The following is a 15915-nucleotide window of genomic DNA, read 5'->3' on the forward strand; positions in this document are numbered from 1 at the left end:
TAATATAATATTTTATTTGTTTTTCTGTTACAGATGACTTGTTTAAAGTTCACAAGCTTAAGCCAAATCTGAAGTGGCGACAGGCTTTTGACAGCTACTTAAAAACTCTGCCTCCATACTATTTATTAGTATGTATTTGTGTGTGTATATATATATGTATGTATGTATGTATATCAATGATAATTCTTATCACAAGAAATGTCAATGAATCAAACTCTTTACTCTTGCAATAAGATAGTTATGTTTTTATTTTACAGATATTTGTGTCATCACTGCCCTCTCAAACCATGTGTAAGAGTTTGGAGATGTCATGGCGGCACAAAAAAAAAGAGCTGTTTTCTCCATTTTATTTCCTTTAACTGCTGTGGTTATTTTTATAAAACACATCTGTGTTTCTCTAATTAAAAGTAACCTTGTGAAATTGTAATTTTGGAATTTAAGAATAAATAGTTCTATATTCATATATTACATCAACTTCCCTTTTTAACTCTAGAAATTCTCAATATGGGGTTTCCTTCTGGAAAAAAAAAAATCTGAAGACATTATAGTTGCTTATTGGCTGTTAAGTGTGTCCTAGACACGGCATGAAGTGGGGCAGTGGTGGTGGGTGGGATCCAAAAAGGGTAAAAAAAAATACTTGGCCTCGTTTTGGTTTTTATAATTAGGGGAAAGTATTCATGATGATTTTGAACTGGTAATACAATCTAAATTAAGATCATCAAAATCATTTCAGAGCTTGATGTGGTAAACGTTAAGCCAAGTTTCTAGAGGTGAAAAGGCAGCATCTTAAATGGTGCAATGTGTGTCACTGGGAGGAGAAATTGGGGTGTGTTCATATTTACCATGGCAGGAATGGGGTGCGCAATAAAATGCAATGTGAAATGATTTTATGATTGGGAAATAAGCCTGAAAGCAATTTTACCTGTTTGAATTTGCTGTTACTTGCTCTTCTTGTCCTACTTTCTTCTGATTTTTTTACTTTCTGCTCCTTACTTCTCTGCTATTTTCATTGCCACTTTTTAATGTTCCATGTTTGGTTTTATGTGCAGCACCTTGACTTCTAAGAAATGAATCATATCCCTTTGCCCCTTATAACTGAACTTTGAGTATTTTAAGATTTATTCTATTCTTACTGTTGTGTATTTTGTTTCCTTATAGCCATTAAAGAAAGCACTAAGGATGATGGGAGCTCCAAATCTGATATCAGATAATTTAGATTGTGGACTTAGTTACAGTGTTATCTCTTACCTTAAAAAACTCAGCCAACAGGTAGTATTGGTAAAAACAAACAAACAAAAATCCTTTGCCCTCAGAAGTGCATTTCCTTATTCTTTAGTGTAATTGTAATTTTTCAGATTAAATGTGTATGTATCTCTACACTTTATGGATTAGTAATAATGTGATTCTCTATGGCTTCTAGCTTCACCATTAAACTGCAGTTAAGGGTCTGTCAGTATCGTTTGATGCTGTGCCATTTCTCCTTTTGCCTGCCAGTTTGTCCTACCCACAAGCTGGTTGATATTTTGTGGCCTAAGAGGGGCAGAGGCTTAATACAATTCCCTCATGGGTCACATTTTTTGTCTATCCTCAACCTAGTTTCTCCTCAGATCACGTTGGGCGAGAGCATCCCCCCTTTTTAGGTCAGTACACTGAGGCATGGTGTGATTAAATGGCTTGCCTGAAATTAGTTTTCAAGGAACGTGGAGGACTTACACTCACATGCTAGCCCTTGGATAACAGCCACATGCTTTTCCCTGGAGAGTGGGGAGATGAGACTAGTTTTCCTCAAACTGGAGGGTGATAGGCCCCAAGGGGACCTGAAGAGAGGAGCTAAGCCTCCTCTCTTCTCGCCCTCCATCTGTCCCTCATTTACCATCATTCACCTTGTCCCTTGCCTGCCCCTCTATTAGTACCTCATCCTCCACTCACCCCTCCTTATCATACTTCTCACCTCTACCTAGACCATTCTTGTAGGATGGCAATGTTTGAGAACTACTGAGTTAGATCTTTACTGCCATATGAATGTGTTCTGTTCTATGACAAATTAATGCCACAATTTTAACTATCTTATGCACAAATGTATTCCCAGGTAGGGAACAGTAGTAGCATTTGCAGTGATTACAATACTTCAAGTTGGATATATTAGGAAGTTTAGCTGTTAGAAAATGGAGAGTAGGAAGCGAAGAGTTAGATTTCATGATAGGACCAAAGGGACTCCACAATTGGGATGCTGACCCACCTTGCTAGGAACTGGCAACAACTTGAGTATAGTCGGGAGCTTACCAGCTCCTGCCAGTCCAGTGAGCTCATAAATGCAAAAAGCAAACTGAGATTTTCTCATCTACCAAGTGTCCCCCTAACCCCTTTTCCTCTTTGCTAATAGATTTTTTGTTGTTGTTGTAAATGTTTTGGTTTGGTTATTTATTTATTTATCTATCTATTAATCTATTGGTTTTTATTTGATGTTTACCGTAGGCCTTTAAGGCTGTGACAGCAGGGTGTAACCAGAGGAAGAATAGTGAACAGAGTTGAAATTAATACAGGTTCTGGGACCTTCTGGGGCACATTGCTTATATAATTTTATAAATAGGCTTTTAAGACCGTTTAAGGAAACAGACCTTCATTTACTCTTACCTTATGTTTCATAACTTTAAAATATTTTTAGAGATAATAAACATAGACTTAACTCCCACAATTAAAAAAATTAATAAATACCTCTGACCAAACCATAAGAAATCCAAAATTTGGGTGGGGCTTACTGGACATTGGTGGAATTCCATCTTTTGGAGAAAAAGAAAAGACCGTTATTAATCTTTAGCATCTCTAATCACTAATGTGATTACTAATTTAATAACTATGTCACCAGTGTTTCTTGAACCATCTCAGATGTATATAAAACACAAAATATGCCAAATAGACATTGCTGTAATACACTAAAGAAATAATAACCAATATGGTATAATAATGTCTATTAAGAGGATTTTTTGAAAGTATATTTATTTGGTAATATCTGTTAAATTAAGCATTACTTTCTAAGATGTTTTTGGATAGACTTATAAATAAACTTTTTTTTTAAATAAAATCCCAATCTTTGTGATCTGAATTTTAGCATTGATTTACATGTATGTAATATAGAGTCTTAAGCCTTTATACCTGAGTCTGGAATGAATATGTTCACATAGAGGAAATTTGATAGTAACAGAGTAGACTTTTTTCATTCATGTCTGTGAATGAAATTCTTATCCATAGTTTTTATTCTCTCAATGATTAGATCATAATTTTTGACACTAGACAAGAGAAAAAAATATTGAGTTATTTGTCTTTCCAAGCCCCCTTCTCTGTGTGCTGTGGTAATACAGAGACACACAGGAAAATGTTTAATCATTCATTTTTCTGTGATTTGCAATTGAAAATTATTCTGTGGGGTTCTTAAAAGTATTATCTTTCTTAAGTAGTAAAACTGAGAGTGATAACATAGATGTTTTTATAACATGCTATATACTTTCATTTTAGACCAAACTTGAATCAGAACGCATACTAGCATCAGTGGGGAAGAAACCTCCCCAGGAAATTGGAATCAAAGTGAAAAATCATTCTGGAGGTGGTGTGTCCTTGATTCACAATAAAAATTTTAGAAAACTATTGAAAGAAATCACAGGAGAGACTATACCAAGACTTACAGAATTGAACACCAAAGAATTTGCTGGTTTCCAAGTAGGGCTGTTAAACAAGGTAAATTGTGACAAATAGTTTGTATTTGTTTAAATGTATGTGATACATTCATGTCTTTCACATTCCTTTAGTTCTGAAATAATAACAGTCCTATTTGGAGTTAGTAGTTATTAATCGCCCAGTTTAACAATGCTCTCTCAGCATATGCCAATATAGAATTAAATGTATAAGAGGGAACTGGAGTAGGCCAGGAGACCCTTCAGGCCACAAAGCTGATGTAGTACTTGGGAGAGGAGGGAGAAAAGAAAGGCGGACTGGGTGTGAGGAGGCTCAGACATTGGTGAAGCTTGGAGAAAGTCTTGACCAACCCAACAGGGACCTCTGGCACCAAAATTTACCATAGAAAAGGGCCGTGTTGGACAGAGATGGCCAGTCGCTAACGCTCCTGCCATTCTCAGTCACTGCCCTTGGACAGCCTGGGAAGAGCACACCTCAGCTCAGTGTTGCAACAGACCCCTAAGGCACTGCAGTGGGAGGCTCTAGGCTCACTGCACACCTTGCAGGATCAGCCACGGATTTCCTGAAGGGAGACTCCGGCAGCACATCTCTATGGCTGTCTGAGGATTACAAGCAATGGTCTTGCAAGGCTGCCACAGGTATAAATATTCAGATTTGGTGTTGTAAATGACATACTTGAAAAGGGATATTCCCAGTAACTTTAATACTTTGTAGATGTTTTAGAATTCAGAACACAAATGAAAATTTTCCACTGGGGAAATTCTACTATGGTTAGTTGTATTGAGTATAGCTCTCTCTTCAGTAAGATTTTAAGAGGATTAAGTATTACATTGCTGTATTAAAAGTCTTGGGAGTTAATGAAATTATGTTTCATTTCAAATAGGATTTAAAACCTCAGACATACAGAAATGCTTATGATATTCCACGTAGAGGTCTTTTAGACCAGTTGACCAGAATGAGATCCAATCTGCTGAAAATGCACAAGTTTATTGTTGGACAAGATGAAGGTAAATAAATGAATGATGAAGTACTTTTCATTGACTAGGAAAATCCCTGGCATGACTTACACAAAAGTGTTTGTTGCATAATGAGTAGGTTATTTTGTATTACTTTAATGTTTAGAATGCCTCTTTTCATTAAATGCCTAGTCTACCCAGGAACAGTTTATTTTTCTCAAGTTTAAGGCCAAGAGTGCAGTAACCAGCCCATACAATAAACTTCTTATGCTTTAGCTCTTATAAGCCACAAATAGCCTCAGGAGATAAATACTGTTTGTATGCCCATTTTATGGACATGGAAACCAAGAGTGAGCATTTTAATACCATATTTTACGTTGTATAATGCACTCCTCTGTATAATGCAAGCCCACGTTTTTGGTCCAAACTTGCAGGAAGAAAAGACCTTTATAAAATACAAATTTTTATTTCTTTGTATTTAGGTACTTGTCTTTTGTATTATAAAGGAATTTTAGCATTTATTTTGTAACATATAAAGGTACAAGAAAGAGTTAAACATTTAAAGCATAAGCATAATTAAAAAAATTAAAAATATTTGAATAGATATGGAATTAGTACAGCCCATGTATAATGTGCACCCTTACTTTTCTCTCAAATATTTGTGCAAAAAGTGCATGAATACATGGAAAAATGTGGTAGTTCAGATTTGTCTGGTCAAAAAATGGCAGAACCTAGGTCTGTCAGATTTCTGAGCCTGCATACCCAAGCACTATATACCACCCAACCTACTGTGATGAATTCAATAAAGTATACCTCATTTACATAAAAGTAAAAAATCTGATACCACCCAGGATAGTTGTGACTTTCCCTTTACTCCATTTTGTTAATTTTAAGTCACTAATGTTTTGGGTTTTTTTTTTTTTTTTTTTTTTTTTTTTGCAGTTTTTGGCTGGGGCTTGGTTTGAACCTGCCACCTCTGGCATATGGGGCTGGCGCCTTATTCCTTTGAGCCACAGGCGCCGCCTCATTTTGTTAATTTTAAACAGAATCATTTGTCCACTAAAATGAGGAAATTTTAGCATAGCCAACCCCCTGAAATTGTACACAAAGTTTTGCATATATGGGGGCCTTTCTAGGACGCAAACCTACAGGTTTAATTCAATTCTCAGATGTTAAGACCTACAAACCGAGGGTCACTGGATGCTAAGAGAATACCACAGAGCCTCAGTTCTTCAAAATGCAGACAATCTATGGTGTTTTTAGTTGGATGTTGGCATATGGGAGATCCTCCCATTCTCTCTCAAATCTGGTTTGAAGATAACAGGAGGTTGTGGTTTTAGTAATATGAGCCTGTAGGCAGTAGTAAGGATGGACTAAGTAATGATTGGGATGATGATGCTAGAGATGCTAAAGAGAGATGATGCTAGATCCTATAAGATTCAAGATTTTATTTATTTATTTTTAATGTTGGGGATCATTGAGGATACAAAGAACCAGGTTATACTGGTTGCATTTGCCAGATAAAGTCCCTCCTATAATTGCATCCCACCCCCAAGAAGGATTCGAGATTTTAGACTCTTTGATACCAGAATACACATTATTAAACCAAACTGTGATTATGGCCTCTCAAAAGTACCGTACACTTCAGCTGTATAGCATTAATAATTTCTTTTCTGGTGGTTTTGCAGATTCCCTTCACAGTGTTCCGGTTGCACAAATGGGCAACTATCAGGAGTATCTGAAGATGCTGCCTTCTCCACTGCGAGAGATTGATCCAGATCAACCAAAAAGACTGCACACTTTTGGAAATCCATTTAAACAAGATAAGAAGGTAGCATACCTATTTCCATGTCCGCCTAAGTTATGATATTCTTATTTATCATTCTTTCCTTTCAGAGGCTCTTCTTTTGTTTGCTTAAAAGATGAAATATGATGCAAAAGATAAAATATACCACAAAGCTCTTTGTGGGTGGAAAGTAGGAATATCCTGATGCCAGAGTGTGTTGGATGAACAAAATCATAGCTATCATTTTGAGGATCTAGTAGGAACTGGAATTTTAAATGATCTCATTTAATGCTCACAACCTTTCTGCAAGGTGAACATTATTCTCTGCCCTTTAATAAGAAGAAATCTAGGCTCACAGCACTCAAAGGCTTATTCTGTGACATAGCTGATAAAAGCCAGGATTTCAACCCACTTCTTTCGGGCTCCACAGTGTATATTCATTTCCACTACCACATACTTTTTTATTTTTTGTTTTTATTTATATATTTGTTTATTTATTTTTGAGACAGAGCCTCAATCTGTTGCCCTGGGCAGAGTGCTGTGGCATCACAGCTCACAGCACCTCCAACTCCTGGGCTTAAGCGAGTCTCCTGCCTCCGCCTCCCAAGTAGCTGGGACTACAGGCGCCCACCACAATGCCCGGCTATTTTTTGGTTGCAGTTGTTGTTTAGCAGGCCTGGGCTGGGTTCACACCCGCCAGCCCCAGTGTATGTGGCCGGCAACCTAACCACTGAGATATGGGCGCCAAGCCAACACATACTAGTTTTATAAATATTGAGATTGCTATTTATTTCCTCTGTTTCTATGATTCATATCTATAGTGCTCAATCTAGACAATGATGGGTATTTCCCTTAAAATATGCAGTACTGGCTGGGCACCCATAGCACAGTGGTTACGGTGCCAGCCACACACACCGAGGCTGGGGGGTTCAAACCTGGTCCAGGCCAACTAAACAACAATGACAACTGCAACAAAAAATAGACAGGCATTGTGGTGGGCACCTGTAGTCCCAGCTACTTGGGAGGCTGAGGCAAGAGAATAGCTTAAGCCCAAGGGTTTGAGGTTGCTGTGAACTGTGATGACACAGCACTCTACCCAAGGTGACAGCTTGAGATTCTGTCTCAAAAAAAAAAAAAAAAGAAAGAAAGAAATATGTAGTACTACATGATGTTGCCTTACTTGAAGTGTCCTACTAGAGCTAAATGTGGGGCCTGAGCCAGGCATGGTGGTACACACCAATATTCCCAGCTACCTGGGCGACAGAGGCAGGAGGATCACTAGAGCCCAGGACTTTGATACCAGCCTGGACAACATAGCAAGACTTCATCTTTATAATTAAATAAATAAATGTGGAGCATGTGTCTGTGTGTGTGTATATGTGTGTGTGTGTGTGTGTGTGTGTGTGTGTGTGTATAAGAGAGAGATAGATACTGACTTTACTGTAGAAGCATGAAAATAGATGGGACTATATCTGCATTCATGGAAGAGACTGTTGAGGCTCAGAACATGCAATAATCTCTTTCTAGAACCAAACTAGATTCAAGGTATTTCACCTCACCCCAATCCTCAATTATTTGGAGGTTTTCTTTATCTTTCTTGGTTTCCTCGTTTGTAACACTAGGGATAATAATTACACCTAATTCATAGAACTCTGCATGATAATAAATGAGTTGGTATGTCTACACTGTTTAAAATATTACCAAGCATGTAGTAAATGCTCAGTGAAAAAGTTTCCCCCCATCTGTACTGCTTTTTTACAAGGGTAAAAAACTCCTTGGGAAATGTCATTTATCCTGATTTTAGTCAAAGGATGTGGGCATATATTCTTAAGTTATCCTTAGATAAGAACAGCTTTTAGTTAACCTTCTGTCCTGCTGGCTCTCATGTTTTATATACCTCCAAGAGTGAAACGCTGGCTGGGTGCAGTGGCTCATGCCTGCAATCCTAGCACTCTGGGAAGCTGAGGCAGGCAGATTGCTTAAGGTAAGGAGTTCGAGGCCAGCCTGAGTAACACTGAGACCCCATCTCTAAAAATAGCTGGGTGTTGTGGCCACCTATAGTCTCAGCTATTTGGGAGGCTGAGGCAAGAGGATCACTTGAGCCCCAGAGTTTGAGGGTACTGTGAGCTATGACACCATGGCACTCTACCAAGGGTGACAGAGACTCTCTGTCTCAAAAAATAAAATGAATAAAATAATAAAATAGTGAAAAGCCTCCCCACTTCCTGTCCAGCATCAAGTTGAATGTATCTGAATCCTTGTGAGGTTGCAGTTAGGAGAATGACATTTTCCATCTACCTACCTTTCATTATCTACAATTCAGGCATCCTCAAACTATGGCCCATGGGCCTATGGGCCCGCCTATGGGCATTTATCTGGCCCGCCAGGTTTTTTTGCCACCGTTGCCTATCCTGCTTAGCAACCGACTCATCCTGGGGCCCGCAGTCTGGCCCTCCAATGGTCTGAGGGACAGTGAACTGACCCCCTGTTTAAAAAGTTTGAGGACCCCTGATCTACATGCAGCATTCTATACAGTGATAATCAGGGTTTCTTAATGATGAATTTAAAGCACAAAGGCACCAAGAAAAGGAATTATTTTCCCTACCAAAGGTTGATGCAAAATAGTTTGTAGTTCTTCAAAAAGGTAACTGTGGGTTTACCTATTCTGATTGATTAGAGCTACCCATTCCTAAGCTTTCTGATCAATCATTATCATAGTATGTCTGGCCTTGGACAACACCTTGTATGTTAGTTTCCTCCTTGTTCCATTTAGACTGGATTAACATTGAGTTGCGTTTTCTAAGAATAGAGTTGGTATGGGATGTGGTCAATCTTTGGCCTATGATTGAGACTTACATTAGTGATTTAATGCATGATTGACTATATAGGCATATTAAGAGTGCTTGTAGGCTCAGTGCCTGTAGCACAGTGATTATGATGCCAGCCACATAGACTGAAGATGGTGGGTTCGAACCCGGCCCAGGCCAGCTAAACAACTGCAACAACAACAACGAATAGCCAGGTGTTGTGGCGGGCACCTGTAGTCCCAGCTACTCAGGAAGCTGAGGCAAGAGAATTGCTTAAGCCCAAGAGTTTGAAGTTGCTATGAGCTGTGACGCCATGGCACTCTACCAAAGGCGACATTATAAGACTCTCAAAAAAAAAAAAAAAAGGAGTGCTTGCCGTTTTGTAATAGTTGAATTTTTGTCTTTCATGGAATATGTCATTGATCTTTTCTAGGGAATGATGATTGATGAAGCAGATGAGTTTGTAGCAGGGCCACAAAACAAAGTGAAACGTCCTGGAGAACCCAACAGTCCTATGTCATCTAAGAGAAGGCGGAGTATGTCCCTGCTGTTGAGGAAACCACAAACACCACCTACTGTAACTAACCACGTGGGCGGAAAGGGACCACCCTCAGCCTCGTGGTTCCCATCTTATCCAAACCTCATAAAACCCACCCTTGTACATACAGGTATAGAGTAGTGGTTGTGATTTCCTTCTGGCTCCTAGAGGACTAAGACGCTAAACGATCTTATTTTCCTTTCTATTCCTTTCTTTTGTGTTCAGTTTTTGTTCATTAAGTAAATTATTACTAAACTATGTGGTAGGTACAATAGGCCCCATGCAGAGCAGAGCCCTTGTTCCGGGGATCTCAATCTGTATGAAAGGGGAAAGATCCATAATTACATAGTAATTAACACATGTTAATTAACATAGCAATTAACGGTAATTAATACAGTACTTAGTAAGGAAATAACACAGTAATTATTCAAGAAATGGAGAGATGTACGTGTGTTTGCTACAACCACTTGGAGCAGCTGCAAAAGGGAGGAGGATAAAGCAGGTTTCTGAGGCAGTGGGGACAAAGAGGCTCAGCAGGAGGTGGCTGTGTACTTGTTCTCTGTGCTCTCACCTCCTGCTCCTGCTCTGACCTGGTGCAGTCTGGTGTCTGTCTCTGCGACCCCACTGACACAGTTCTCATCAAGGTTACCAGTGCTGCTGAACGTTGCCATTCCTTCTCAGCAGCATTTGACACACTTATTCATGGTGGAAACCTTCTTGGGTTCCCAGACGCCGTAAGCTGCTAAGGCATTTCCCCCCTTTACAAACAACTCCTTTTCATCCTCTTTGTGGTTTCTCCCTTTCTTTTCCACCTCTAAATATTGTAGAGCCTCAAAACTCAATTCTGGGACCTGCTCTTTACTGCACTCTCTCCCTAGGTGATCCTGTGAAGTCTTGGGGCTTTTAGTTTGGTTTATATTTCACCAACTAGAATATCAGTTTGTACCTTTAAACTGTAACTTGCTCCTCAACCCCATTCTCAGATTTAATTATGAACATGGCCTCTCTGTTAGGTGTCTAATGGCATATCAAGCGCAGTAGGTTTCATGTCTTTCAAAATTGACCTTGACCCTTGCCACAATAGCTCCACTCACTGCCTTCCTCATTACACTTAGTGGCATGATCCAGCAATGTGGCAATAAAGTTGTAACACTTGTGAGAGGTTGGGAGGGTAGAGAAACTCTGAATTGTCACATTTGCAAATTTCCCTACTGTAAATACTGCTAATATTACCGTGCTAATGTTACCAATGTCAAGGTAACAACCTGTGGTCACTGAACCAGAGTCAGGAAGAATGGGGCACAAATCGCTCTCATGAGAAGTAGCGTACTGGCTCCTGCACACCCAGGGATTCAGATGACAGACCTTAGAGTCATCATGATGTTTTTATTCTTCTCTCATTTGGGTACATTTACCAAGTCCAGAAAACTTGACATTTAGTATGATCCCTAAATCCCACCATATCTCTCTATCCTTGTTTTCCACTCTGCTATGATCTCTCACCAAGCTATTACAATAGCTTCTTATCTCATCAGTCTGATTCCAGTTCTCTCCCTCATCTAACCTACACTCTAATCCTGCAGTCAGAGTGATCGTGTTGGCACTAGAGTCATACCATGCCATCTCCTTCCTAAAAACCCATCTTCAACCTTCTGAAACATAGACATTGAACTCCCGACTGTGTTCTACAAGGCTCTGCCCCACTGCCATGCTCGTGGGGCTGCTCTTGGGTCCCTCTGCCTGGCCCATCCCTCCATGGTGCCTGGCCCATCCCTACTTTGGCCCCTGCCCCTGTCTTACCCACAACCTAGAGCACTCACTCCCTCCACTTCTGCCTCCACCTCCAGACCCTGTCCAAGGAACCTCCTCAGATAGCCCTTTCAGGTCCCTAGGCTCCCTCTGTTGCTCCCCCGCAGGCCCGTGGGTCCCTTCCCTAAGCCCAGACCGCCCTGCTGCTTTCCCTTGCTCACTGTGCACGTCCTGCCTGACTTCCCCATGAGGTCTAAGTGCCACAGGGCAGGGAAGTCTCTCTCTGTGCTGGTCACTGCTGATCCCTGGTTCCTGGCATGGTGCCTGGCACAGAGGATGAATAAATGACACAGAGGGTCAGACTTAGAGTAAAAAGAAAGTCAGTTTTCTGAAACAGAAGGGAAAGATGGGGAGGATCGTACAGGCAAGGATTTCTGGTGATGGGGTGGAGAGCATGTTCAGCCCTAATGGCTGCCTCTGTTTTCTCAGAATGTTTGAAGTAGACGAGGCAGGTTGAGGGAGGCTCACTAAATCTGACTTCCAGCACAGTACACATGGCAGGAAATTTTGTTTATATGTAAATTATACAAATTTTGACATCAATTGAGACTTGGCTGCTTTTCAACTTATAAAGTACCACAAGCTGACCTTATACCATGAGTACCAGGGATCTGCGAAGGTGTGTTTATTAGATGTACTGTCTCACTTGGTTTCTGTATGTTTTCATAGTGTTATGAGGGGGAAACAGTGGTTTTGTTGTATTATCTTTCTTGAGTTGAATTTGAGGGATCTCAGATCTCTACCTGGTATATCCTCCTGCTTTATGAAATAAATAAGTTCCTAGAAGCTGGGGAGCATGGGAGGGGATATACCTATAAGGTTGACATCATACACCTACCTCACAGCTCAACTTCTTAATTTGGTTTCCAGATGCTACTGTCATTCATGACATCCATGACAAGATAGAAAATGGTCAATCCCCATCTGATGGCTTCCTGTCAAAATCTCCTCCACTGGAGCTTATGAATATGGCAGGAGATGGTATTCCACCCGACCAGTTAGATTCTCTCTCTGATGACTTCACTAGTCTCAGCAAAGATGGGCTGATTCACAAACCTGGTAGTAATGCACTTGGAAGAGGAGCTAAAAACTGCAGTCTGTCTGTAGATGAACAAATTATGCCAAATACGTTGCAGATAACTCCTGCTATGGCACAAGGAATCAATGCTGATATAAAACATCAGTTAATGAAGGAAGTCCGAAAGTTTGGTCGAAGTAAGTAGTGAAAGAACATCTATCCATAATGCAACAGAAAGTCCCTCTCATTCTATTATTCAGATTAGAGTCAAGCTACCTCTTACAGTGCAGGTGCATTTTAGGGCAGTATCAGGTTTATACCTAATTTAAAGCAATTCCTCTTATTTTAAGTAAAAAGATACAACACACCCTTTTACAATATACCCTGTATATTTTTTTAGGGCAGTAACAGGTTTACACATAATTTAAAGCAATTCCTCTTGTTTTAAGTAAAAAGATACAACACACCCTTTTACAATATACCTTTTCACCTTTTCCCCCTTATAATAGTTTCCTTTTGCTGCTGTAACAAGTTATAAAATTCGTAGCTTAAAACAACACAGATTTATTATCTTACAGTTCTGGAAGGTACAAATCTGAAATTATTTTTTGCAAGGCTAAAATGAAGGTGGTAGCAGGCCAGCATTCCTTCTGTAGGCTCTAGGGGGAATCTTTCTGCTTGCTTTTTCCAGCTTCTAAAGGCGCCCTTTATTCCTTGGCCCCAGGGCCCTTCCTTCTTATTCACATCAGCAGCATTAGTGTTTCTCTTCTGACCCACTCCTGCCCTTACATTTTTTTTCTCTCTGACCTTACTCTGTTCTATCTTATGAGGACACTTGTAATTACATGGCATAAACCTGTATAATCTCCCCATCACAAGAGCCTTTACTTAAGTATATCTGCAGGGCAAAGTCCCTTTTGCCATATAAGGAAACATATTCAAAGGTTCCAGGGATTAGGTTATGGACATCTTTGGACAGCCATTGTACAGCCTACCGCTTGTGGTTACTGTTGATAAGACTGTCCTTAGTAGATGTGTGCAAATATTTTGATTTGTGTGTTTAAAATACAAACTACATCTAACTCTGCACCCATGAAGAATGATTACTGAGGATGTACTACAGTTGAAGTTTACTTCCTAATTTTTGTTTCTAAAAATACTGAAGCTTTTGTTAATGTCTTCAGAGTATGAAAGAATTTTCATTTTGCTTGAAGAAGTGCAAGGACCTCTGGAGATGAAGAAACAGTTTGTTGAATTTACCATCAAGGAAGCTGCAAGGTGGGTATAAACAGGAACTTTTCCATTTTGGTCTTGTTTTGTTTTTTTGTTTTTTTTTTTTTGCCGTAAAGCCTAATGCAGGACACAGAGAAGAATAGTTTCTGCCTTGTTCTTCTCAAATCCTGGCCCTCAATCATAGTTCAGGCTATCTCCAAAAGTATTTTGATTAATACTTTCTGAATATTATGAATTCAACTCATTCATCCTTCTAGGCTTACCACAGTCTGAAGTAGGCTTGAATAATCAGTTGGCACTGTCGGTTTCTACTAAACCATATCTTTCCACGAGGACAAATTTTACATTTCCATGTAGACCGTGAACTTCACTTTGTATCCAGCACAGTGCCTTACACATCATACATGCTTTAAGCATCTTTTGGTTAATAAAATGTCTCTTTATTTTCAGGTTTAAAAGACGAGTCTTAATTCAGTACCTTGAGAAGGTACTAGAAAAAATAGATTCCCACCACCCTCTGAACAACATTAATCACATCAACGGCAGATCATCATGTTAATGCAAAGACCCATGTGAAAAAATGGCAAGTTCTCTGTCCTATAGGATGGAATGGGATATTGTTGAAGCCTCCTAGAATGTTTGAGTCAAGGGAATTGCCTTCCAGATGCTACTGTCAGAGAAAGCAGGGAAGCTTTTTTCTTTAAGGATTATCTGGCACTAATAGCTAAGCTTTTGCCTAAAGAACTTCTTTGAAAGTATTAATTTTTTATTTTGTTATTTCTTTTCCCAATTGAAGAAGGTGATGTTATTAATTTAGCAGGCTATATTCCATAAACACCACTGCCCCTACCCCAGATCCTAAGGGTTCACTCATTGAACTTTGCCATTCCAGGCATTTTCAGAGTGACTAGGGGCTACCTCTGAGTGGAGCGCTACTTGGCGCTCTTATTCTTTAGAAAGAATAGTTGTATAGAACTGAAGTGGTATTCCTTTGTGTGCCGGACAAAATTTTCAACAATTCCTAGTTGTGCCTTTTAAACCATGCAATATTCAGGATAGTTTGAATCAAAGAGTAAGAAGCTGCTATTTGAATAACTTATTTCTCTGTGAGAAGAGGCAGGGAGAGTCACCGAACAATCTACCTCCTACTCTCTTTTATTTTGTCTAGAGACATTACAAAGTGCACTAGAGGCTGCCCCAACCTCTGATATTTGTCCTTGCATGTGATGAAAGAAAGTCTTCAGGTGGACTTAGGCATTCTGTGCTTTGGAAATACTAAAAGAAAAAATAATGTGTATATTTCCTTTAATGTTTATACAAAAGTTTATATGGAGCAGTATTGTTATGTTTGTATTACTTTGCAGAAATTTAAGTGTACAAAGAGATTTTGACTTGGCATATATAAAATAAATCATTTTATTGATTTTTGCAAGTTCATTAATGCTAGAGAAATTTCTAGTTATATGTTTCTTGTGGTTTGTTATTTTCAGGAAAACAAGCACACACTATTAAACAAATTAACATTAAAGTAAGGATTTTAAACTTCAAAACATCACTCACAGAACCGAGGGATGTAAGTGAATGTGGCAGAGTAGATACTCTAGGGGCTGGTCCCTTTCAGAAAACACTGGAAAAAAACCTGGCAGAATCAAGTTTATTTGAAATCTAGAATACAGTTGCAGGTTTACTGGAACCAAGTGAATGCTGAATCAGTGGAAAAGTCACTGAAACATGATAGGAGAGTTTTGTGCATTTTGCCTACTTTTTGATAGTCACCTCTTTTTTTCTTGCTGATTTGTTTGAATTCTTTTTGCATTTTGGATATTAGCCATTTGCCAGATGTACACTATGCAAATTTTTTTTTTTTTTTTTTTTTTTGCAGCTTTTGGCCAGGGCTGGGTTTGAACCCGCCACCTCTGGCATATGGGGCCGGCACCTTTCTCCTTGAGCCACAGGAGCTGCCCACTATGCAAATATTTTCTCCCGTTCTGTAGGTTGTCTGTTTACTCTGTTGATTAGTTCCTTTGCTGTGCAGAAACTTTTTAGTTTACTTAAGTCCCGGCTCGGTGCCTGTAGCT

At 39.4% G+C, this 15915-nt stretch overlaps 1 protein-coding gene across 2 annotated transcripts in view; it reads left to right on the forward strand.

Annotated features, from left to right (window-relative positions):
- The window catches only part of LOC100961402 (integrator complex subunit 6-like), a 65619-nt gene extending 50345 nt beyond the window's left edge, over positions 1 to 15274 (forward strand). Inside the window, exons 10-18 of one of the 2 annotated variants that reach the window (XM_012813259.2) lie at positions 34 to 128; positions 1159 to 1269; positions 3514 to 3732; positions 4574 to 4697; positions 6335 to 6477; positions 9673 to 9907; positions 12457 to 12801; positions 13789 to 13882; positions 14288 to 15274. In XM_012813259.2, the coding sequence (XP_012668713.1) occupies positions 34 to 128; positions 1159 to 1269; positions 3514 to 3732; positions 4574 to 4697; positions 6335 to 6477; positions 9673 to 9907; positions 12457 to 12801; positions 13789 to 13882; positions 14288 to 14396 (1475 nt within the window). In that variant the 3' untranslated portion in view covers positions 14397 to 15274. The remainder of the gene's footprint in view (positions 1 to 33; positions 129 to 1158; positions 1270 to 3513; positions 3733 to 4573; positions 4698 to 6334; positions 6478 to 9672; positions 9908 to 12456; positions 12802 to 13788; positions 13883 to 14287) is intronic. The other variant, XM_023508517.1, reaches the window with a different exon arrangement.
- The last annotated feature ends 641 nt before the right edge of the window (positions 15275 to 15915 follow it).

The sequence above is a fragment of the Otolemur garnettii genome, unplaced genomic scaffold, assembly GCF_000181295.1.
Source record: "Otolemur garnettii isolate 467f Iridium unplaced genomic scaffold, OtoGar3 scaffold00252, whole genome shotgun sequence".
NCBI lineage: Eukaryota > Metazoa > Chordata > Mammalia > Primates > Galagidae > Otolemur > Otolemur garnettii.